We start from the raw sequence: 26,810 nt of genomic DNA, 5'->3' as shown, positions 1-26,810 counted from the left end.
ATCCCAGGAGCAAGTGATAAAACTGGATAAGGTTTACAGTGAGTATAGTGGATAACTCAACAGCACTCCGGTGAAGGTACAAGGAAATCTTACAGAAATGGATAAATTAATGTTTCTACCATTGTTTACCACAAACCTTGAGTGATAAAAGTTGAAAGTAGTTGTAAACCCCTACTATATCAGCAACTATACGCCAGTAGTCTGATTAAATATTTTTAAAAATTATTTATTTTTCAGAATTCATAGCTATTGAAAAGAATGTTTTAATTACGGAAAGCCTTTTTTTTTTTTTCCCAACTATCACAAGTGAAATTAAGTATCTTCATTAAATATAAACAATTTTTAAAATCTATTTTACAAATAACCTAAAGTTTGTTTTCCTGTCCTGAACAAATTTCTTTGAAGAGTTAGCTTGAAAAATACATGGCAAAGACTGCAGTATACACAATATTTACTTTTAAAGTTTTAACATTATTTTAGTTTTCACTACAGGGTTTACTGTAAAGCAAAACAAAACAACAATGAAACTGCCAAATATCAAATACCATGCGTCCACTGGTAACCAGCTTTCTATCTGTTGAGTTTGCTAGATCACAGAAAGTTGTTACGCACAGGTGTCGAGCACGAGCCCACACTGGGACACACATTTTACAGTGGGAATGAAAAAACGTGTGTGACTATCTTATCTAACTCTCTGTACTAAGAGAAAAATGCATTACTTGGCCCACTTCTTAAACCATTCACAACAAGCCCTCAATAAATGGCACTTATACTTACATCTTTATGAAACAATCTGAGAAGAGTGCAAGTGTAACACTCCTCATTTGACAAATGAGGACAAATCAATCCTTGAGAGCTATGGTCATTTCAGCCCACAGCACCCCTGGGCTAGTGCCATGATTCAAATTCACAACTCTTGATCTCCAAACTTTTACCTGCTCCAACCACCAAACCACATGTAACCATTCCCTAACTCTGTTTCCCAAATCAAGCTATGAATCAGAAATTCCAAGGGATGCCCTGATCCTACCTCTGATGGACTGAAACTGGCAATTACTGCCCTAATCCTGAGCAATACAGCTCAGCCTGCCTTTTAATATTCAAACACCTAAGGTGATGATACAAATGAAGAGACCAGTTTATATGAATATTTTTTACATCACCATGTAAAATTATTGCTTGTCCTCATACCTTTAGAATAATTCTGACCTCAGTCTTTAACTTTGCTTTGTTAAACAAAATCACAGATTTCAAATCCACCTGGGAAATAAATATATATAGCAAAAAGTAGGCTTGAGCTTCAATTAATGGAACTTTAACAGAAACCTGGTCAGAGGAATCGCTGCCTATAAAAGAACAAACAAGTCATGACAACTACCTATTGAACACAACTATCAGATCAGCCCCTTTCCCTATTTAATAAAGTATAATTATCAAATACAAAACATGGCCACAGGAATACAGATGAGGCAATAGTCTATATTCCTTTCTGTTACAAGTTGGGTAATTTATGTGTTTCAAACCTGAATAAAATACAGGTAACAATCTAAATTCAATCATGACAATAAAATACTTTCCATTTTCTAAGTCTGATGGTAATAAATATTTACATTTTTAAAAATAATTTTTGCTCATTGTTTTTTAAAAAGACATGCTCAAGGGTACACAGAATATGGAAAAAGCATCACTCTAAGAGATCAGATCAGATGGTAGTATAAAACAATGCTCTTACAGATTAACCCAATTCAAGAATGGCATCAGGGAATCTAACATGGTGTTTACTTCAAAGATGACATTCAAGTATGTTATTTAGAACACTACACCTAATGTCTCTGCCAAGAAGTAAGCACTGCTATCTAATTTTGGTAGTTTTTAGTATCTTCTATATCCACCCCCACCCCCTCCATACGGATCTCCATAACCTCTTCCACCATAGCCCCCTCTTCCACCATAGCCCCCTCCTCTTCCACCGTAATCTCCCCTCCCCCCATAATCTCCTCTGCCTTGGAAACCTCCTCCTCTACCACCCCCTCCCCCGCTTCCTCCCCACCCTCCTCCTCCTCCCCCACCTCCCCAACCTCCCCCACCTCCCCAGCCACCTCTTCCACCCCCACCACCCCCTCGACCACCCCCACCACCTCCACCTCCACCACCCCAACCACCCCTTCCGCCGCCTTCTTGTCTCTTTTGCCAAGGGGGCATTTCAGGGGGTGGTGGTTCTATTTCATTCGGCCGTCCTCCTCTGTCAGGCACCCTTCCCATCAGCACCTGTGTGAAGAAACATTGTCCTTCAGTTTCTAATATTTTAGAAGTTACAACTTACATAAAGGATTCAAATGATATTGAACTTACTGTTCTAATAAAGAAACAGAAGCCAAATATTTAAGGACATGAAAGCAACAGACATGTAGCACAAATTAATACTGAAAATATAAATGTGATGTATGACAAATTCCTCACAGTGCAGATTACTTTTAAACAATCTGGGGAATATTGCTGAAACTTAAGGGCTTGTTAATTTTCTCTTGTTCAAATTTGTTTCAAATTCTGGAACAAATGCAGCACCCACCATACTAAAATATTTTTACCAACATATTTTCAATATACATAAATTATATACCCTATATTCATTAACTTCATATCTATTTATACAACAACTCTGGACTTCCCACTGCCATTCATTTGGTCATGGATTATCCAACAAAAAACTATATTCCTAAACATGTACTATTTTAAAAGTACTAAGTATATATGGTAACATGTGAATTTAATGAGATGTCAGAGATGAATATGACTATAATCCAAGGTATCCCTCTAGAGATACAAGGATTCTCAATGAACTATTCCTTTCTTACGAAACTTAAGCTCACTAACTTTCAATGATGATACTAGTTACTATATTATCATAGAGAAAATGAAGTCTTGATAGGCCCTCTTAACCATTCTTCACAATACTTGAAGTATAAACCAGGGAAGAGTTTGGTTTAAGTCCCCAGCCTTCTGTAGAAAGGAGCTACTTTATATGCCCATAAATACAGACAGACACTGCTGAGGAAGTAAGCTAGGAGACTAGCTTCCTGCTCATCTCTTTCAGGAAAGAAGGTAAAACAGTAACTGCCTCAACCAAAATGACCTACAAATCAGTTGGGTTCTACTTCCCTTGATCCTCTAATCAAAACCATGTTTTAGTAATTTATGTCATAAATTAAAGACAAAAAGTACATCTTTACGGTGGGGGCAATGTTCGAAGAATGTAAACATTCTCTTAAAGTCACCAATAATGTTCTAATTACCAAATGCAAAAAACAGCTTTTTTTGGTCGTAATTTTCATTGGTCTCTCCACCAAACAAACATGCTATGTTGGTGGCCACGTGGGGACACTGCTCCAAGAACTGATAAGATTGCCTTCAAATAGACTATAAATTATAAACTTAGAAAAGAGATGGGCAATGTCACTTAAAGTAGAACTCTTAATCCCCTAAGATTAGATCATGACCTGATAATAAGATACTAAGTAACATATTTAAAGAGAACAGAATAGGGCGCCTGGGTGGCTCAGACGGTTAAGCATCTGCCTTCGGCTCAGGTCATGATCCCAGAGTCCTGGGATCGAGTTCCGCATCAGGCTCCCTGCTCAGTGGGGAGCCTGCTTCTCCCTCTGCTCTCTCTCTCTCTGTCTCTCATGAATAAATAAAATCTTAGTTTCAAGAGAAGAGGAGGTTGATCTAAAATAGGAGAGGGAGGAACAAACACTGGTAACTTAGTAATAATTAACAAGTTGACTTTATATACAACCATCCCTCTAACAAGATATACTGTATCAAGGACACTTTTTTCACTGAGTAACAATGTTTTAAAATTGCCCAAATCCCTTCTGACTTTTTGCTCTTTCGTAATAAAGTTTGCCATAAAGTGCTCTAAATAAAGAGCAGATGCCAAACTGACAAATCTAGATTATTGTCATTGCTGCTGTTGTAAAAGATTCAATCTCTTTGAGCTTGTTTAAAATCAATGTTATTAGAGAAATGGATCTACACTCTTAATCAGAAAATGGAACCTCCAAAAGATTCAGTAACCTGCCCAAGGTGACTCCTCTATGTAAATGACAGAACTAGGATAGGAATCCAGACCTATAGGTCTCCAAAGCATGTACTCTTCCTTTACACCAAGGATATAAGGAACCTGTCACTACCTGAAACAACTACTACAGATTTTTACTGACAAAAAATAAATACATTCTTGGAAAGAAGGTAAATAATTCTTGCTAAAGCTACTGATACAATCAATTCTTAATTCCTCTAATTCAAAGATTTATTTTTTTTTAAAAGATTTTATTTATTTATTTGACAGAGACACAGCGAGGGGGAACACAAGCAGGGGGAGTGGGAGAGGGAGAAGCAGGCTTCCCGCTGAGCAGGGAGCCCGACGCGGGGCTCGATCCCAGGACCTGGGATCATGAGCAGACGCTCAACGACTGAGCCACTCAGGTGGCCCCAAATAGATTTAATTTTCATTTATGAATACAGAGACTCCAATGAACATGCACACACAAAACATAACAAAGCCTGGATGAACTGAAATACTATCATCACTCTGTTCTAGGAGTTTACCAGGGTGTAAGAGAAAAATGGATTGAAATCTATAAAAACACCAAATGAGGATATTATACATTCATTCTCCACTGTACTGAAAGAAAAACCAACCTTATTAATGGCACATGCCGTCTTCTCACGGCTGGAGCCACTACTTGTTCTAATGATCTTGGACAGATCTTCACGAGCAGCAAGTAGATGTGCCAGTGTAATTGTTGTCTTGGGTGATAAAGCGTAACGCTTAGGCTGGTAAATTCTTGCTATGTCATCTGTTTTTACCTAAATAACAAAAGATAGGGGAAAAAAGAGCCAAAGAACATTTCAATGAAAGAACAATGGCAATCATCTTCAGAAAGAAAAAAGAGATAACGCACAAGCAAAGAAACAGAAAAGAGCAAAACATTTAAATATCTCATCATTTGTATGCAGAATGAAAAAAAGAGACCAACAGATGCCAAAAGAATACATAACTACCAATAACAAGTCATTAAAAAATAACACAAAAAAAATTCCATCAATATTAGCTAACAACAAAATACCTAAAAATAGCCCTAACCAAAAACACATATAGGACCTTTAAGAAGGAAACATCAGTAAAGCTTATAAAAACAAAAAGAAAACTTGAATGAATCGAGAGAAATGCCAAGTTTCTGGATAGGGACATTGAGTATTGTCATTTTCCCCCCAAATTAACTTATACATTTATTGTAATACTAATGGAATGGTTTTTGAGAGGATGGGGGGGAAAAAGGAATCTAAAGTTAATCCAGAAGCTAAATATGTAATTACAACAAAAAGAATTTTGAAAAATAAGAGTTCTACCAGATATTTCTATGTAATATGAAATCATCATCACTGTCTTAACAGTTAACATTTCTTGAGTACTTATTAAACGTGCCAGGATACTGTCCACTTAACAGTCATTTCTTTAATCCTTAAAACATCCTTTTAGAGTGGTTGCTTTTATTATCCCCTTTTGCAGATAGAAAAAGAAATGAGACCTGGAAAGCTTAAACAGTTTCCCCAAAATACAGAGTCGCAGTTTTGCCTACCTACTAATAAAGGTTCTAGCTGACTCCGAGGCAAAGGTACAGATAAAAATATACTATCCTACCTCAGTCTAATTAAATGGAACTTGGGGGAAAAAATAGACTGATGAAACAAAACAGGCAATTAAAATTCAGAGCTTCATAAATATATGACTGCAATGACAGAGGAGGCATCAAAGATCAGTGAGAAATGGGGGGTGGGAAGTAAAAAAAAAAAAATTCAGTGAGAAAAGGGATGGATGAATTTTTAAATGGTGTTAGAAGGAGCTATTTATAAAAAAAAAAGGAACAATAATAAGGCACACCATATAACAAAGAGAATTCCAAATACAATAGAGTTCATTGTTTAAGGTTTTATTTTAAATTGAAAAACTTAACTATATTACAAAGATTAAAATTTCTAGACATCAAAAACATAAACCAAAAAAACTGGTGAAAATATTTTCAACAAATAAAGCAACTAGCTAACTTCCTTAATATATAAAAAGACCAAAAGGAAAACAGGAAGATCCTAAGGGGGAAAAAAGACAAGACCCAAAAAGAAATTTTGAAACAAGAGGAAATTCAAATGACTAATAATCTTAGGAAAAAAAGTTGAACTTTACCAATAATAAAAATATACAACTTAAAACAATTTAGTCTTTTTTTAACCATCAAGTTAACAATAAAACTGTTAATATTCTGAATATTAAAGAAGCTAAAGTGAGAACAAAATTTTATTTACCTTACTGGTTGGAGTTTAAATTCATAAAAACTTTCCAGAAAACAATTTGGCCATGGGAATCAAGACCATCAAGAGTCATAACCTTTGACACAGTAAATTTCCACTTAGGAATCCACCATAAGAATAGAGCTTGCAATTTACAAATAAAAATTACATACATTAATATTCCTAGTAGTAAATACAGGAAAAAATGTCTAAAATAAATTATGGCATCATTATATGATAAAATATAATGCGGCCATAAAAAGGATACTGAAAGGAAGTACTGCTACATTCAACAACAGTGAATGAACCTTGAAAGCATTATGCTAAGCTGCCAGACATAAAAAGCCACATACTGTATGATTCCACTTATATGAACTGTCAGAATAAGTAAATCCAAAAAGCTGTTACAGAAGCAGATCATAGTAGCAGCTGTCAGGGAAGGGAGATAGGGAGTTTGGGGAATGACTACCAATAGGTTCCTTTTGAGGGTGATGGAAATGTTTTGGAACTAGACAGCAGTGATGGTTACAAAATTACAGTGAATATACTAATAACCACCAATTTGTACATTTTAAGATGGTGAATTTTACTGCAAAACAATTAATAAAAATTAATTTTAAGAAGAATATTAAAATAAACTTTTAGAGGTATGGGACAATGATCACAATACAATCAGTGAAAAAAGCAAACTATAACATTATACTCAGTCTTATCTTAATACTAGCAAAATAATGAAGAAATCAGATTAACCATACTAAAAAGCTTATATAATCTTTCCAAAGGGCAACTCTAGAGTGTGTGACAAAACATTAAAATCTATTTATATTGTTTCATCAAGAAATTCCATTTTAGGAATATATCATGGACATGAACAAAAATTTAGCTGCTGAGCGTATCATTAAAGGGTCAGACAAAATTAAAGAAAACCTCAATATCAATAGAGTATTAAACTTACTTGATAAAAATATTCTGCAGAGTTTAAATGCTGTAGAACAATATTTTATGAGTTATTCAACAATCTCAGACACATGAAATAGGGGGGAAATGATAATGATATTTAAATTTAACAAGAAAACTCAGGGTACAATTGCATGCATTCATATAATTAATTGAAAAGGATCAATTGAAAGGACAAAAATGACCTAAAAATAGACTAAGAAAAAGAATTTTTAGAAATCACCCAGACTAAGGAATAAAGAACAAAAAGACAACCTCCTTGACCTAAAACATGATGACAAAAAGATCAAGATGAGAAGATAAATATCAAGGTATTTCCTAAAGGCATATTTTCTCAAAGTCCCCAAGTTTAAGGCTAAGAAAGAGTCAACATGTCCATGGTGTTTTAAATGGTGTTGGAAAGAACGGCCACTCCGAACGTTCAAAGAGAACAACATATCAAAACTCATTTTGGATTTCTGTGTAAATTTAAGGTCAATAGTGGAAACATCCTAAGTTAGTATGTTAAGACACTTTTAATGCACTACATTTCACAATTTTCCTTGTATTCTCAAATTCCTTTTTCTCCATTAAAATTCTATCAGGTTAAGGGGCGCCTGGGTGGCTCAGTCAGTTAAGCGCCTGACTTCGGCTCAGGTCCTGATCTCAGGGTCCTGGGATCCAGCCCCGCATCGGGCTCCCCGCTCAGCAGGGAGTCTGTTTCTCGCTCTCCCTCTGCTCTTCCACCCCACCCACACTCGTGTGCATGCTCTCTGTCTCAAATAAATAAATAATCTTTAAAAATAAATTCTATCAGGGGCGCCTGGGTGGCTCAGTGGGTTAAGGGTCTGTCTTCAGCTCAGGTCATGATCCCGGGGTCCTGGGATCGAGCCCAGCAGGGAGTCTGCTTCTCCCTCTCCCACTCCCTCTGCTTGTGTTCCCTCTCTCACTGTGTCTCTCTCTCTGTCAAATAAATAAATAAATAAAATCTTTAAAAAAAATTCTATCAGATTAAACTGGAGACCCAATACATAAGCCAGCTCTATTAAAGTTTCCAGAGGTCAATAAAATTGGTGTCTCCCATACATCTGAACTTTATTCCATTTCTTGAGGTCCCCAGTCATGTCATCTATTTCTTTGGTAACTCCCAGCTCTTAGAGTATCTGAGTTTCTTGCATACAGTAGTCACTCCAGTGACATGGACACACATACACATCTCTGGAGTTTATCCTGGTGCACAAGGAGACTACAAATAGGCTTACCCCATCTGAGCAGCTGATTAGGTATTGTGGATACAGAGATCTTCCAAAAATATTCTACACCTGATCGTATAGGGTGCTGAAATGCTCATCCAGAACCAGGTACCTCATAATGCTTGACACATATGAGGTGCTAAATAAATGTTTATTGAAAGAAAATACATGAATGACAGTCTACAACTCTGCCTTATAGCTATTCTATTACCATGCTAAAAATATGTTTTCTCAGAGGAGGGTTCAGATAGTGGCATAAAAGGATCCTGAAACTCACCTCCTCCCCTGGTCAAAACAAATACACAGCTACATGTGGAATGATTTCCTCAGAAAAAGTCCTGAAAACTGAATGAACAGAGCCTCCACAAGGAGGAACTAAGAGGCAGCATCAAGAGGAGTAGGAATGGCAGAGATCTCCTCTCACCAAAGGAAAAAAAAAAAAAAACACCAGGCACAGCAATCCACAGTTGGGAAAGAATCTCAAAAAGATGGAATTTCTTCCTGAGGAGTGAAGGGTTAGAGCTCAACACCAGGCACTCCAAGCCTTAAATCCTGCACAAAAGAGGTAAGCCCCCCAAAAGTCAGACTTTGAAAACAGAGATTACATCCAGGAAAATCACAGAGGTACAGATAACTTGTCAGAAAACTTGTCCTTAAAGGGCTCACAGGGGGGCACCTGGGTGGCTCAGTCCTTAAGCGTCTGCCTTAGGCTCAGGGCGTGATCCCAGGGTCCTGGGATCAAGCCCCACATCAGGCTCCCTGCTCCGCGGGAGGCCAGCTTCTCCCTCTCCCACTTCCCCTGCTTGTGTTCCCTCTCTCGCTATCTCTATCAAATAAATAAAAAATCTTAAAAAAAAAAAAAAGGGCTCACAGAACCCAGTGATAAAATACAGGTTGGAAAAGTACCCAGACCATGGGTAAAGGTGTCCACTTACTAGTCCTTACTTTAAATGTTAATGAAATAAATTCTCCAGTCAAAACACACAGGATGGCTGAACAGATAAAAGAACAAGACCCATTTATATGCTGCCTACAAGAGATTCACTTCAGATCTAAAGATACACACATACTGAAAAGAAATGGAATAAAAAAAAAAGGTATTACATTCAAATGGAAATAGAAAGAAAGCCGGATACCCGCACTTATATCAGACAAAACAGACTTTAAAACAAAGACCAGGGGCGCCTGGGTGGCTCAGCCACAGCATCTGCCTTCAGCTCAGGTCATAATCCCGGGGTCCTAGGATTGAGCCCCACATCAGGCTCCCTGCTCAGCAAGGAGCCTGCTTCCCCCTCTCAAATAAATAAATAAAAAATCTTAAAAACGAAACAAAAACAAAGACCATAACAAAAGACAAACAGGAGTATTACGTAATGAAAAGGGGGGCAATCCAACAAGAGGATATAACATTTGTAAATATTTATGTACCCAACACAGGAGCACCTAGATATATATAAGCAAATATAACAGACATAAAAGGAGAAGTTGAGAGCAAATACAATAATAGTGGGGGACTTTAACACCCCACTTACAACTCTGGATAAATCATCCAAACAGAAAAATCAACAAGGAAACATTGGCCTTAAACAACACATTAGACCAAATGGACTTAAAAAAATATACATAGAATATTCCATACAAAAGCAGTAGAATACACATTCTTTTCAAAGGTATGTGGAACATTCCCCAGGACAGAACAGATGTTAGGCCACAAAACAAGTATCAAAAAATTTAAGAAGACTGAAATAATACCATGCATCTCTTCCAGCAACACAGCACCAAACTAGAAATCAATTACAAGAAGAAAACTGGAAAAAACAAACATGTGGAAACCAAGCAACATGTATTAAACAACCAGTGAGTCAATGAAGAAATCAAAGAGAAAATTAAAAAATTATGAGATGATGAAAATGGAAACACAACATTCCAAGACCTGTGGGATACAAAAAAGTAGTTCTAAGAAGGAAGTCCATAGCAATACAGGCTTACCTCAAAAAACAAGAGAAACCTCAAATATTCTACACCTAAAGGAACTAGAAAAAAGAAGAACAAAGCCCAAAGTTAACAGAAGGAAGGAAATAATAAAGATCAGAACAGAAATAAATGCATTAGAGACTAAAAAATAAATAAATAGAAAAGACTAATGGAACAATGAACTGATTCTCTGAAGATAAACAAAATTGATAAACCTTTAGCCAGACTCATCTGAAAAAAAAGAAAGAGCCCAAATAGAATTAGAAATGAAAGAGAAGTTATAATCAATAGTACCGAAATACGAAGTACCACAACAGACTATTATTGAACAATTACATGCCAATAAAGTGGGCAACTTAGAAGAAACTAATAAATTCCTAGAAACATACAATCTTCCAAGACTGAACCATGAAGAAATAGAAAATATGAATACACTGAGTATTAGCAATGAAATTGAATCAGTCATCAAAAAACCCCCAACAAAAAAAAGTCCAGGACCAGACAGTTTCACAGTTAAGTTCTACCAAACACTTAAAGAATTAATAGCTATTCTTCTCAAATTATTCCGTAAAACTGAAGAGGATGGAATGCTTCCATACTCATTTTTAAAGGCCACCATTACCTTGAAACCAGACAAGGATACTAACAAAAATAAATTACAGGCCAATATCCCTGATAAACATAGACGCAAAACTCAACAAATGATTAGCAAAAGGAATTGAACAATACATTAAAAAGACATAGTCAAGTGGGATTTATTCTACAGATGCAAGACGGTTTAACATCTACAAATCAAACGTGATATACCACATTAACAAAATGAAAGATAAAAATCGTATGATCCATCATCTCAATAGATGCAGAAAAAAACATCTAAAAAATTCAACATCCATTAATGATAAAAACTCTCAACAAAGTGGGTAACGTACCTCAACATAATAAAAGCCATATATGACAAACCCACTGTAAACATCACACTCAACAGTGAAAAGCTGAAAGTTTTTCCTCTAAGATCAGGAACAAAACAAGGATGCCTAATTCTTGCCACTGTTATTCAACATAGTACTGGAAGTCCTAGCCACATGTATTAGGCAAAGGGAATAAAAAAGAAGGCATCCAAACTGAAAAGAAGAAGCAAAACTTCCATTACGTGTAGATGACATGATATTATATACAGAAAATCCTAAGGACTCCACCAAAAAAACCTATTAAAACCAATAAATGAATTCAGTCAAGTTGCAGGATACAAAATATACAGAAATCTGTTTCTAAATACTAATAACAAACTATCTGAAAGTTATTAAGAAAATAATTCCATTTACAACTGGAACTGTAATTTTTAATTACAAATTTTATGCAACTTACAACTGCATAAAAACAAAACAAAACAAAACAAAACTTAGGAATAAATTTACCAAAGAGGGGAAAGACCTGTACAATGAAAATTACAAGACAGTGATGAAAGAAACTGAAGACAACACAAATAAATGGAAAGATATACTATGCTCAAGGATTAGAAGAATTAATATTGTTAAAATGTCCATACTACCCAAAGCAATTTACAGATTCAGTGCAATCTCTATAAAAACACCAATGGCATTTTTCACAGAACCAGAACAATACTACTAAAATAATACCAAAATTCATATGCAACTAGAAAAGATACCAAACAGCAAAAGCAATTGTGAGAAAGAACAAAGCTGGACATATCACATTCCCTGATTATAAACTATACACAAGCTATGGAAATCAAAACAGTAAGGGACCAGCACAAAAACCAGACACATAGATCACCTTAACACAATAGAGAGCCCAGAAATAAACCCACGCTTATATGGTCAATTAACATACAACAATGGAGGCAAGAATATACAGTGGGGAAAGCATGGTTTTTTCAATAAATGGTGCTGGGAAAACTGGACAGCTACATGCACAAGAAGGAACCTGGACTATCTTCTTATATCATACCCAAAGATAAACTCAAAATGGATTAAAGACTTAAAATAAGAACTGAAACAATAAAATTCCTAGAAGAAAACAGTTAGTAAGCTATCTGGCATCAGTATTAGCAGTATTTTTTTTGGATCTGTCTCCTCAGGCAAGGACAGCAAAAGCAAAAAAAAATAAAATAAACAAATGAGACAACATCAAACAAGAAAGCTTTTGCACAGCAAGGAAAACCAACAAAACTAAACAACAACCTACTGAATGTGAGAAGTTATTTGCAAATGATGTTACTGATAAAGGTTTAACATCCAAAAGATGTTAGATATAAAGATATAAAAGATACAACTCAGTATCCAAAAAAATTAATTAAAAAATGGTCAGAGGACCTGAAAGACATTTTTCCAAAGACATACAGCCAACAGACACATGAAAAGATGTTCAACATCACTCATCAGGGAAATGCAAATCAAAACCACAATGATGTAACACCTCACACCTGTCAGAATAGCTATTATCAAAAACACAAGAAACAACAAGTGTTGGCAAGGATATGGAGAAAAGGGAACCCTCATGCACTGTTGGTCAAAACATAACATAAATGGTTCAGGCACTGTGGAAACAGCATGCAGGATCCTTAAAAAGTTAAAACTAGGACTACCATACGATCTAGCAATACCACTTCTGGGTATTTACCCAAAGAAAAGAAAAACACTAATTTGAAAAGACATATGCACCCCTATGTTCAATGTAGCACCATTTACAATAGCCAAGATATGGAAGCAACCTAACATCTCAGTGGACACTGACAGATGAATGGATAAAAAAGACGTGGGGAGGTTGTCTGTGTGCATACACATATACATAAGTAATGGAATATTATTCAGCCATAAAAAAGAATGAAGTCTTGCCATGTGTAACAACCTGGATGGATCTTGAGGGTATAATGCTAAGTGAATTAAGCCACACAAAGAGAAATACCGTATGATTTCATGGTGAAATCTAAAAAGCAAACACAGAGCTTTTCAGCGTCTTGCTCTTAAATATGAACAACCAAGAACCATCTTGCATTTGAAGAAAACCACCATAAGAAAAAAAACTAAGAAAAACCAACAAAAAATTATCCTGGAGGAAGCAGATAATTAAAGACAAAATTTTTTTTTAAATGTTTCATCTTTACACTTAAGAAGAGAATACATCCATAAAAAAAGAAAAAAATATGAAAAAGGGAAAACTAAAAAAACAAAAAGACTCCCTGGAAATTAAACAATGATGGCAGAAACAAAAATTTAATACCAAGAACAAAATAAAATTGAGGACATTTCTAAGAAAGTATATCAAAAAAAGAAGAGATAGAAAAAGAGGAAAAATAAAGCAACTTAAGCGGTTCTATCTACCCAGGATGTCCGAAATCTAAGAAGAATTTCAGAAAGAGAAAACAAAGAAAACAAAAGGGAAGAAATTAAAGAAAAATATAAAAGCTAAGAGTCTGCAGATGCAAAGGTCCACTTAGTGTTTAGCACAATAAAATGGAAAAAGACCCATACCAACACTTACCATGAAATTTCAGGACTCCAAGGCTAGAGAAAAGAGCCCAAAAGCTTCCAAAGAAAAATAAAAAGTCATCCAAAAGGATGCACAGGATATCAGGTTTCTCACCAGCAGCACCAAATGCTAGAAAACAATGAAGTGATGCCTTCAGTATTCTTTCCCCCCCCTCTTAGGGGAAAATATTTTCAACCTAAATTTTTATATTTACTCACACTATCAATCAAATGTGGCAAAATAAAATATATTCAGAATGCAAGGATTCAGAAAAATCACCTCCTATGCACCCTTGTTAGGAAGTTATTTATGGATTTACTATAGCAAAATGAGAGAATAAACAATGAAAAAGGCGACCACAGGATCCAGGAAATAGTGGAATAGCCAAGGATAGCCATGCAAAAAGCCCATGATTGCAAAAGGAGAATAGTATCTTTTGGGAGGGAAGGTATACAGAAAATGGAGAACTCATCAGAATACTTGATTTTAAAAAGTATATTCAGAAAGAAGCAGCAGCAGCATATAATAGAGAAATACAATGCAAGAAAAAACAAAATCCAGTATTAGGAAGATGACACGCGAAGATGGCCATATCCCAATCCCTGGAACCTGTGAATATGTTCCCTTGCAGATGTAGATGTGATTAATTCAAGTCTCTTCAGATGGAAAAATTATCCTATATTATCCAGGTGGGCCCAGTATAATCATAGGAATACTTAGAGAGACAAAGGTGATGTGAAAATAAAAGCAGAGAGAGAGAATGGAAGACCTTACACTACTGGTTCTGAAGATAAGAGGATGGAGTCAAGAGTCAAGGTACACAGGTGGCATTTGGAAGCCAGGAAATACAAAGGAAACAGATTCTCCCCTGAAGCATCTGGGAGGAATGCTAACTTAACCTTGCTAAGAGTTCTGATCTCCAGAACTGTAAGAGAATAAATGTTTATTATTTAAGCCACTAAGTGTACGCTAATTTGTTACAGCAGCCATAGGAAACCAATACAAGACACCACATGGAGACAGAGACCACGTAAGAACCAAGAAGATAACCAAAGCACCCCAGCAATCAGCAGAACCCAGACGTATGAGACAACCATCTTGAATATTCCAGACTAGTCCAAGCACCAGCTGAATGAAGCTGCATTAGTGACTCCAGTTGATACAACGTGGGGCAGAAGAACTGCCAAGTCAATATAAAAAATGTAATAATGATGATGATGTTGTGATGATACCTGAGAGTAAGAGGCACCAGATTTACCCTCCTACCTGAAACAACTAGCAAAGTGGACAACCCATACGAGCCAATTTTCAGACACTGGACACCAAGGAGCACAAAACAGTAATCCCTGAAACGAAGGAAGCAAATGTGGTGAGCCCTGTAACTGTCCAAGCTTACTGTCTGGAGAGTTCTAGACTATGATGCAGAGTGGAGCAGGGTACCCAGACGAAGCCTGGTACAGATTAAAAGCATCAAATGGGAATGATGGGAGACAACTCTCTAGGACTGTGTGAAGAGATCCATTGTTTCAGAATGCCCTCCTGCCCGCCAATGTCCTCTTCTACTAGAACACAGTCCACAGCCTTAGGACACTTTGAAGAAGACTTGTTCTGGTTCAGTACTATCTGTACTTATTCCAATATTCTGCTTTCTTGACCAGTTGCTCATTATATCTATCTCACTGTCTCAGATGATGTCCTTTTCTTTATGCATATCATTGCATAAATCACAACACCTAGGAGTTTAAAATAAATGTGAAAGATTTGGAGAGAAATTAAGACATCTGCAGACGGAATTTACAAAAGACTAGGACCATTATATAAGACCAGTAGTTGGCCTGGGCACATGCTTCAGACGGAATGTAAGTGCAAATGTGGCACAGTTATACAGTAACAAACAAGAGGGCCTGAAGAGCTGTCACAGAGTACCACCTACAGGACACAAATGGGAAAACAGTCTTACCTTTGCTCTATCAGACCAACCAAAGGACTGCACGGTCACATCTAACCGTTTCATTAGCATCCGCCGGCGGCACTCATATTCACAAGAAAGAGCATCATTGATTCTTTCCAGTTGTTCCTAAAGAATTCAGAAACAAAAATCATAAACTTTACACTCTTTCTGACAAAGCCCAGAAAAGAAATTTGAAAATTGTAGTCAATACTTCCTACTGATTCAAAAGATACTGTATTTGGTGACCACTTTTTGATCCCACGAGACTTGATGGGAATATTTTTTAAATAATAAAGAGTATCTGATAGAACATTTATGATATTCACAAGATAGTAAACATAAGAATTAAACTGTTACACTGGGAGAGTTTACCTCATCTTCAATGAAGCATGTTAAGTAAAACATCTACTTGCTAAGTGGTCTGGACCAGTAAGGAAAGAAAACACCCCAAATTTCCACCTTGCTGACACTGAGCTACCCTCCTTTTCAAATCACAACTAAGCTAACATATTGAGTGCTATACATACTCTTGGCCAGGTATTGTTAAAACTAATTAATAATCTGACTGAAGAAAATGTTAGGACCTATTACTCTAGGGTATCAACCCATTTTAATTCTCCAAAATAATAAACACATGCTACCCATTGTAAAATTAGGTGTCCACTAATAAAATTAAGCCATATTCACTAATCTAATAAAGGGAGGGAATTTACCGCCTGTTCCAGATTTAAGTCAATTTTCAGCAGTGGTTTTCCCACATGATTCTTCTGGACTTTGGAGAGAATATCTTTCACCTAAAAGTAAATATAGAAGATTATGAAAATGTACATCCCTAATTTAAAACAATCTTATTCCTTCTTAAAATGTTGTTTTGAATGCCAAAATATAAATGAAATGTTAAAGTGAACTGAAATTCACCCTCACATACCAAGAAAGACTATCACCACAAAGCAGAGTATCTTTTTCAAAGAAGCATTAGTTATATTAATTCAAACTACAGCATACCTTCTTTTCCAGAATAAGAAATAATATACACAGACGACTACAAGTGTAGCTTCTAAAAGGTTATACTATGAGAATGTGTATGGTCTTATGTGAAATAATTTCTGGAATTTCTCCTTGAAATGGCGCACTCTTATGCACACTCTTATACACAGTACAACTCTAATTAGGCATTCTGGTTTCATGGTTCAGCAAGACAACCTAGGAGAGCAAGGCCTCTAAATTATAGTCACCACATACACATTTCATTACTTTTGCAAAGCAACACTTTTATTTTAGTGAACGTAATATTAGACATTTGTTTTTGCTTTAGCAATTTCAGCCATTCCAATAACCGTAACTTATCCTGAAGAAAATGACTGAAAAATGATAGCCCAAGTTGGGCTCACCCTCCTATCTGAAGTAACTTCCATTATCCAAAGAAATAATTTCAAAACCAAATGGGCTATCTATAGTTTCTTAGTTATAAGATAACTAGGGAAAATAATCAAGAGATTTTGAGGCATACAAAGCTTATTTAATGTTAGGGGCACTCTTTAAGAAAAAGAATTAAAAATTGTGAACACAAAATTAGCTTAGAAATGTGGTGGTGATGGCGAGTGACCGTAAATGGGCATAAGGTTGTTTTTGAGGGTGATGGAAATGTTCTAAAATTCTATTTGGATGATGGTTGTACCTCTAAATACACTACACATAGCTTAAGATACTAAAATTATCTACTTTAAATGAGTGAATTTGATATATAAACTGTATCTTCAGAAAGCTATTTTTTAAAAATCAGCTTAGAAAGAACTTGTGCAAGGGCGCCTGGGTGGCTCAGTTGTTAAGCGTCTGCCTTCAGCTCAGGTCATGATCCCAGAGTCCTGGGATCGAGTCCCACATCGGGCTCCCTGCTCAGCGGGAAACCTGCTTCTTCTCCCTCTCCCACTCCCCCTGCTTGTGTTCCCTCTCTCGCTGTGTCTCTGTCAAGTAAATAAATAAAATCTTTAAAAAAAAAAAGAACTTGTGCAAATGAGGGGCCCAAAGCTTAAGCTTTATTAGCTTCACAGCAAATATGCCTGTACAATGATCCAATTCGTATAGTAAAGAATTATTTGCTTAAGATAGACAACTTCTGTAGATTTCCCAACTATTCTAAATACCTCCTTTGATCATTTCATATATTACTATTTGTAACTGCTCACTCAAGTAGGATTCTGAATGCATACTTATAGTTTCTTACACATAATCATATTCAGCTCCATTCCCAGAATTTCAACACTGGACTACAGTTAAGTTTGAGAATTAAGCACAAATAGGGAGTTAAGAGCACAGACTCTGGAGGTTGCCTGTGTTCAAACCTCAGGTCTACCACTACTACTCAGAAACGTGCTTGTCCCATTTATTAAATCTTTCCTCATATGGCTATTGTAGAGAATAGTAGTAACTACCTCATTATATGTAATGTAAGAACTAAATGAGTTATTATATATAAACATTTAGAACAGTAAATGCTGGGGGCGCCTGGGCGGCTCAGTCATTAAGCGTCTGCCTTCGGCTCAGGTCATGATCCCAGGGTCCTGGGAGCGAGCAAGCCCCACATCGAGCTCCCTGCTCAGTGGGAAGCCTGCTTCTCCCTCTCCCACTCCCCCTGCATGTGTTCCTGCTCTCGCTGTCTCTCTGTCAAATAAATAAATAAAATCTTAAAAAATAAAAACAGTAAATGCTGTATGTTTGTCATTAATATTACTATAATTACATTAGATTCACATTTGAACAGCTTCAAGTTAGAAAATAATTTTCTTCCCCAATGGTGACAAAGTGTATTCTGGACACATCACATGTACAATAAGGAAATTTTTGCTTTTGATAGGAACTGAATGGGGAAAAAAATCTTAAGTAAATATTTGGCCACAACGGCCAAGTAACAACTACCTTATAATTAACCTGCTAGCATTTGAACACAGGCATTATGGCCTACTTCAAGTAGGGAAACGAGAGGTTTGGGGATATTTTTAATACTAACTGAGACCCATAAAAGGGAAAAGCCTCTTTGGAATCAACATGTAGAAGCACTGGAAGATTAGAAAGAGCCTAGAAATCTGTCTCAATTTAAAATTATCCCATTTTAGCCAATTCCAGATCATTCTTAATCCAAACAAAAAGAGAAAATAAGCATTGAAGATTAACTTGTTAATTCCAGAACAATGTTTTGAGCGATTCACAGCGCTATTCTTCAGTCCAAAGGTTTCACAAAAAAAAAATGTTTTTAAAACTGTGTTTTCATCTTAATGATACCAAAATTCTTATGTTCAATGAAGATAAATGTATTTTTCAGTTCATAAATTATCAAAGCAAAAGTATTTTATTCAAGGATTTAGTATACACCACAGCATACCTAAAAATGAAGTTTTAGTACCTGTTCTTGAGAGTGTGAATGTTCTTTTCCTTTAAAATAAATCCTGTATTATTCCCCTAGAGGACTCCTAGAAACTAGGCTGGAATTCGGCATGCAAGAGTAGCATTCTCTCTAATATGTGGCTCAATGGGGAAGAAGGGTGTTTAATAACTGAAGAGAAAAATTTCAAAAAGTTTAAGGTATAGAGTTTTGTGGTTGTTTTTAACTCTATCAGGGAACTCATTCATTCATTTTCTATACAACATTTACTGAACACCTATCCATCAGAAACTGTGCTTCCTCACTGCCAAAAACAACCACATTACAATTCTATTAACAATATTTTTTTTAATGTAGTTTGCCTTTGACTTTGGAGGATTACTCTACTTCTTTCATTATACTACAATACAACTTTATTTAGGAAAGGGATCCTTTAACTTGCAAAGTGATTTCTATCACAGAAAACTCTCAAAAGGCCTAAGGGCCCTCCCTCATTAAGATCTGATTCCTGAATATTAGCTATAGGCAAATTAAGTCACATGCATATTAATTCAAAATCCAAAATTTGGTTTACAGAAAGATACACTTCTCCTGAAATGGAATGTATCTTAAAAGAAATATTTTCATTTTTAATACAACATTTACATGTTAGCATTTAATTCCATTTTTGGGAAATGAAAAATAAAACAAACACAATACCTTTGATTCCACTTGGTTTAGCATAAGCGGAATGTCAGAAGTTGCTGACTTGGGTACACCAAGAGTATCACAGATAGCTTGAACTTCCTGATAAATTTCACTGTTTTTATCTAATTGAGAATTTTTATGTTTCTTGTTCTGCAGTATCTGTAAAGCTTGAAGCTCTGTACTTAAAAATACTATAATAAAAAAAGGGAAAAACATGTTAAAATATACAAGAACTACTTAAAAATCCCACTTCTAGGTACATATCCAAAGGAATTGAAATCAGGATCTCAAAGGGATTTACACTGCCATGTCCTCTGCAGTACTGTTCACAATAGCCAAGAGAGGGAAACAACCTAAGTGCCCTTCAATAGATTAATAAAGAAAATGTGGTATATACACACAATGTAATATTACTCAGCCTTAAAAAAAAAGGAAATCCAGCTACTTGTGACCACATGGATGAACCTGGAGGACGCTATGCAAAGTGAAGTAAGACAAATACAGAAGGACAAATACTATGTGTTATCACTTTAATGAGGAACCTAACATAGTCCAACTCAAAGCAGAGGAGAATGGTGGCTGCCAGGGGATAGGTGAGGGGGAAAACTGGAAGTTATCAAACATAAATTTTTACAAAACTGGTGATCTGTTTTAATAGGTTTTAAAATCAGAGGGACCTTGGCATAGTACTCATAAGCAAAGTTTGATACATTTTGGTCAGTGACCTCAGGGTCTTGAGGTCAAGCCCCAAGTCAGGCTCCCCCACTTAACAGGGAGTCTGCTTCTCCCCCTCTTCCTCTCCCTTGGCCCCTCTTCCTGCATTCACTTTCTCTCTCTCTAAAAATAAATAAAATCTTTAAAAAATATTTGCTAAGGGGTAGATCATTATGTTAAGTGTTCTTATCACAAAACAAATAATAAAGAAGGCAGGAGGAAACTTTTTTAAAGAGATCATGCCTACTGCAGAATTTAAAGTCTGGTAGGAGAGAACCACCAGTAAATCAATAATTTAAGAATGCAGAATGTGTAAAACTGAAAATATTCCCCCTCATATGCACAGAGTGCTCAACTCAGGGGAGAATGTACAGCTTTAATTGATCTATAAGCTGACAGAGCAATATGAACAGCCATCGGCCTTCAGGATAGACCACCTCAGGCTGTTCACAGTCCCCTCTACCATCATTTCGTTTAATCCTTTCAACAGCCATATATAAGAAAATTACTCAAAACTCTTACATGGTTACAGTTTTGTTTTAAATTAACTTTCACTATAGTAGTTAAAATACTGGATTTTTTTTTTTTTGTTTAAAGTTAGGCACACACACTACAAACACTCCACAACATAGCAGTTTCAACTTCAGCTGAGAACTGAGAAAACTTTAAAAGTGCAGACATACCTTGTTTTATTGCACTTCATTTTACTACACTTCACAGACAATTGCATTTTTTTTTTTACAAATTGGAAGGTCTGTGGCAAGCCTGTGGCAAGCAAGTCTATCAGTGCCATTTTCCCAACATTTGCTCACTTCCTGTCTCTGTGTCCCATTTTGGTAATTCTTGAGAAGGGGATTAAAAGTGCTATTCCAGTGAACACACAAATAAGAAACTGAAACAGCCTTACTGCTGATATGGAGAAAGTCTGAGTGGTCTGAGCAGAAGATCAAACCAGCCACAACATTCCTTAAACCAATCTAGTCCAGAGCAAGGCCCTAATGCTCTTCAATTCTATGAAGCATGACAAAGGTGAGGAATCTTTAAGATTTTGTTTATTTATTTAGAGAGACAGAGACAGTGACAGATAGAGAACATGAGCGGGAAGGGGAAGAAGCAGGCTCCCCGCTGAGCAGGGAGCCCGATGCAGGACTAAATCCCAGGACCTGGGGATCATGACCTGAGCTGAAGGCAGACGCTTAACCGACTGAGCCACCCAGGCATCCCAAAGGTGAGGAATCTGCAGAAGAAAAGTCTGAAGCTAGCAGAGGTTCATGAGGTTTAAGTAAGGAAAGAAGCTGTCTCCACAGCATATATTTAAGTACAAGGTGAAGCAACAAGTGTGATATAGAAGTTGCAGCAAGTTATCCAGAAGAGCCAGCTAAGATAAGTAATGAAGGTGGCTATACTGAACTGCAGATTTTCAATGCAGATGAAACAGCCCACTATTGGAAGAAGATGCCCTCTAGGACTTCTTACAGTTAAGAGACAAACCAATGCCTAGCTTCAAAGGGCAGGCTGGCTCTTTTTTTAGGGGCTAATGCAGTTGGGGACTCTAAGTTGAAGCCAATTCTCATTTACCCTTGTAAAAAATCCTGGAGCACTCAAGAACTTTGCTACACTACACCGCCTCTGCATGTGCTCTATAAATGGAACAACAAAGCCTGGGTGACAGCACATCTGTTTACAGCATGATTTATTGACTATTTTAAACCCACTACTGAGACCCACTACTCAGAAACAAAGATTCCTTTCAAAATAGGACTGCTCATTGACAATGCACCCAAGGGCTCTCACGGAAATGTACAATGAGATTAATGTTTTCGTGCCTGCTAACCCAATATCCATTCTGCAGCCCATGGATCAAGGAGTAATTTCGACTTTCAAGTCTTATTATTTGAGAAATATAATCCCTAAGGCTATTGCTGCCATAGACAATGACTCCCCTGGTGGATCTGGGCAAAGTCAACTGAAAACCTTGAAAACCTTGAAATTGAAAACCTTCTGAAGCGAATTCACCATTCTAGATGCCATTAAGAACATCCATGATTCATGGGTAGAGATCAAAATACCAACAGGAATTTGGAAGAAGCTGACTCTGACCCTCATGGATGCCTTTGAGGAGTCCAAGACTTCAGTGGAGGAAGTAACTGCAGATGTGGTGGGAACGGCAAGAGAACTAGAAGTAAAGCTGAAGATGTAACTGAATTGCTACAATCTCATGACAAAACTTAACAGATGAGGAGTTGCTTCTTATGGATAAGAAAATGGTTTCTTGAGATGGAACCTACTCATGGTGAAATATTATGAAGATTGTTGAAACTACAACAAAGGATTATAATATTCCATAAACTTAGTTGATAAAGCAGCAGTAGGGTTTGAGAGTATAAACCCCAGTTTTGAAAGAAGTTCTACTGTGGGTAAAATGCCATCATATAGCATCACATGCTACAGAGAAATCATTTATAAAAGAGTCAACTGATGTGGCAAACTTCACCGCTGCCTCATTTTAAGCAAACACCACAGCCACCCAACCCTCAGCAACCACCACCACCCTGATCAGTCAGCGGCCATTAGCACAGAGGCAGGACCCTCTACCAGCCAAAGATTACAACTTACTAAAAGCTCAATGATAGCTAGTATTTTTTTTAAAAAATAAGGCATTTTTTAATTAAGCTATGCATGTTGTTTTTTTAAACATAATGCTATTATTGTACACTTAGTAAACTATAGTATATTGTAAATATAATTTTTATATGCACTGGAAAACCAAAAAATTCATTTGACCTGCTTCACTGTGATATTCACCTTGTTGCCGTGGTCTGGAAATCAACCCACAGGATCTCTGAGGTATGCCTGTACAGGTGCCAGGGTCCCGCCCTCAAAGATTCTGAACCAGCAGATCTGAAGTAGGAGTTAAGCATCTGCACGGTATTAGACCCACAGTGATTCTCATGGGCAGGCACTGACTTAAAGACTTTTCCACAAAGTCTATAGGTGACAGTCAAAAGAGCTCACAAAAAGTTAAGACCAATATGTATCAAACTATGCTTATGAGGACTATGCCAAGGTCCTTCTGATTTCAAAACTTCATTCAAACAGATCACCAGTTCTTCAAAAATTTGTATTTTGGACAGAACCTAAGCTGTCTGCCTTTGTTCTAGGAAACGTGTTCTATGTAATACTACAAACACGAGTTCAGTCTAATATTTCAAGTGATAATCCATGCAGACAGCAAACAGTACAGTGAAAAGTCTTCCCACCACACATCTTATCCCCCTCACCAGAGGCAATCAATATTAATTTCTTGGGTATCTTTTTAGGCATATGCATATATATACTGAAAATGCATATCCACCATCTACACACTTTTCTTTTATACAAACAAGAGCATACTGCAGATGTTCTGTATATTTTTTAATTTACCAATACATCAGAAATCATTCCATATCAGCACATCTATTTTCATTCAAATGGCTGTATAATGGTATCACTGCAAGGATATACCATTTCTATTTAACTACTATGAATAATGCCATAATAAACATCCTTTTTACATACCTTTATACACTTAGGGAAACAGGTATGTACTCCTAGTCCTGGAATTTCCAAGTCAAAAGGTAGGGGAATTTTAACTGTGATACTAAGAATTTGCCCTTCTAAAAGGCTGTACGGTTATTCTCCCATATCTTCATGCCTATCATATATGAGAATGCTTATTCCCCCCCAATACAATGACCTCTTTTCTCTCTCTTTTTTTTTTTTGGTATTTACTCACCTGTTAAATGAAAAATGGTATCCTGTCATTTTATTTTTTTATAACTCTTTAAATCTGAGGAATACTGTGCATGTTTTCATGTTTAGAAGCAATTTTTTTAAAAATTTTTCTGTTGAGTGCCAGTTCATTTCTTTTGTAATTTACACACTTTTCCAGTGAGTTTTTATTTTTTTCTTCTTGATTTATAAAAGCTCTTCACGTAGTAAGGACTTTGGCCCTTATACATGTCACAAACACATCCAAGAAAATATGAAGAGGCTTATTATATCAGTATGTTTTAAAGACAGCCAAACTCAAGATAAAGATGGAAGAGATGGTGGTAAGACTGTGAACTGGTATAATATATCTAAAGCAAAATATGGCAATATAGACCGAATATTTACAATCTTAGTCTAAGTAATCAAAAATTTGAAATTAAAAATAGAAAAGAATCTAAATACCCATTATATAAAAATGTTATGTCCATAGCATAGAATGTTATGTAGCCAATTTAAATTATTTTTTCAAAAAAATTTCAAGTGATGGGAAAATGCTCACAACGCATTAAATGAAAAGAAGAAAGAGAAGGAATTGTATCTATGATAGACTCCAATCTTATTTAAATGTATGTGTATAAAGGAAAAAGATGGAAAAGAAAATACACCAAGAAGTTATTAATGATTCTCTCTGGGGAGTGAGATTATCAGTGATTTTTTTCTTTACAATTCTTTCAACTTTGTAAAGATTTCTATGATGAGTATATAATTTTTTAACATATAAAATTTACAATTCTATTTGTAAGCACACAGTGGCATTAAATACATTTGCACTATTGTACAACCATCACCACCATCCAACTTTAGAACATTTTTATCTTCCCCAACAAATACTGTACCCATTTAACACTAATTCCGTTTTGCCCTACCTTCTCTTACAACTCCTCTTTACTTTTACTTGTACCATAAACCTATATTGCTATTATTGCTCAGATTTTTAGCAGATAATGCAAAAAGGGAAACACAGTGGAGTACACAGTTCTCACTGACTGATAGAGCATGCAAGTTCCTCTAGGCCATTGCTTCTTAGCTTCCTTTCTGTCTCAATATATCTAAGGGTTACTGTGACCTACCATTATTAAGAATGGTTCATTAAATCAGTGACTCATACTAAACGGAAGATGGGGAAACAGTGTAAGAAATGGGGGAGGGAGACACATAATTTTTATCCCTCCCAACACACACAAGGCAATTCAAATGTCAACACTACTATCAGTACCACTCAACATTTATGATTTCTGCACCAATGAAACAAACGTTACTAATACTAGAGCCTATGTGGAATATCTTTATGGATCATGGATCTCTTTATAAATGGTATGACCTAAAATAATAGAAATCTTCAATAAGGTTGCTAGAAAAATTCTTTCAAATGCCCATTGTCTGTAGAACTTTCAAAACAGCATGAAATTTAACTGAGTTTAAAAAAAATTCAAAGGACCCCAATACAAATAGATATATTATTTATGGTAATTGTTTGGATGTAGGGTAATCAATACTCCAAACTCACCCCTGACAGAAACAGGCCACACTCACTAGAATTCAAATGTCCAGAGAATACAATTTTTTTTAAAAACTGATATAACCCTAGCGCCTAGAACAGTTTCTAGTACAATAATCGGTGATCAGTAAATATTTTTGAACCAACTGTCATCCAATGCCTAATCACTAAGAACAAGATGTAATACTTAGCTGCCTAGTTTCAGAGAGTTTTAAGAATAAATAGGACTCTAAATGACCAACTTTAGTCATTTAGTCATGAATGCTGAAATGAATTATGTGAAGGAAAAATAACTAAAGTAATTTATAAATGACAAACACAGGGCATTCTATATTGGCCAAATAAATCTAAGTATTCAAAATCTTAGCACTTTAGAATTTATACTACATTTATATAAGTATCTCTAAGTCAGCTTCAGATTTTAAGTCAAATGTTAAAAACTTTTTAACATACAAAATTTCTAAAGCTTCACTAATGAAATTTCATAAATCTTGAAAATAACAAAAACCACATCAAACACATGTGTTTAAATGTTCAAAGAAAGATAACTTACATAGAAGCTTCAAACAGTCATCCTTCTTTTTTAAACGGTCTTTAATATCTCCTGATACGAGTACAGAATATGGACATGCCATTTCTTTTAAAAACCCACTTATCTCAAGCTGGAAGCTTTCTAGATCATCTCTCCCTTTAAAGAAGAAAAATGATAAAACACTTACTGAATATTTACCATATAATCTGAAAACTATAAAATCTACCTCTAGT

At 36.0% G+C, this 26,810-nt stretch overlaps 1 protein-coding gene across 1 annotated transcript in view; it reads right to left on the bottom strand.

Annotated features, from left to right (window-relative positions):
- Window positions 1–272: 272 nt before the first annotated feature.
- TSLIG3B (tRNA splicing ligase complex subunit 3B) overlaps window positions 273–26,810 on the bottom strand; it is a 35,350-nt gene continuing 8,812 nt past the window's right edge. The window contains exons 3-8 of the mRNA XM_028119572.2: window positions 26,599–26,733; window positions 20,033–20,211; window positions 16,668–16,748; window positions 15,964–16,080; window positions 4,705–4,872; window positions 273–2,268 (exon numbers count right to left, since the gene is read on the bottom strand). Of these exons, the coding sequence (XP_027975373.1) occupies window positions 1,873–2,268; window positions 4,705–4,872; window positions 15,964–16,080; window positions 16,668–16,748; window positions 20,033–20,211; window positions 26,599–26,733 (1,076 nt within the window). The 3' untranslated portion in view covers window positions 273–1,872. The remainder of the gene's footprint in view (window positions 2,269–4,704; window positions 4,873–15,963; window positions 16,081–16,667; window positions 16,749–20,032; window positions 20,212–26,598; window positions 26,734–26,810) is intronic.

The sequence above is a fragment of the Eumetopias jubatus genome, unplaced genomic scaffold, assembly GCF_037043125.1.
Source record: "Eumetopias jubatus isolate StellerSeaLion01/CBP00866 unplaced genomic scaffold, mEumJub1_p1.0 scaffold_7, whole genome shotgun sequence".
NCBI lineage: Eukaryota > Metazoa > Chordata > Mammalia > Carnivora > Otariidae > Eumetopias > Eumetopias jubatus.
Note: the sequence above shows the minus strand (reverse complement) of the source record. Positions and strands in the feature narration are given on the sequence as shown.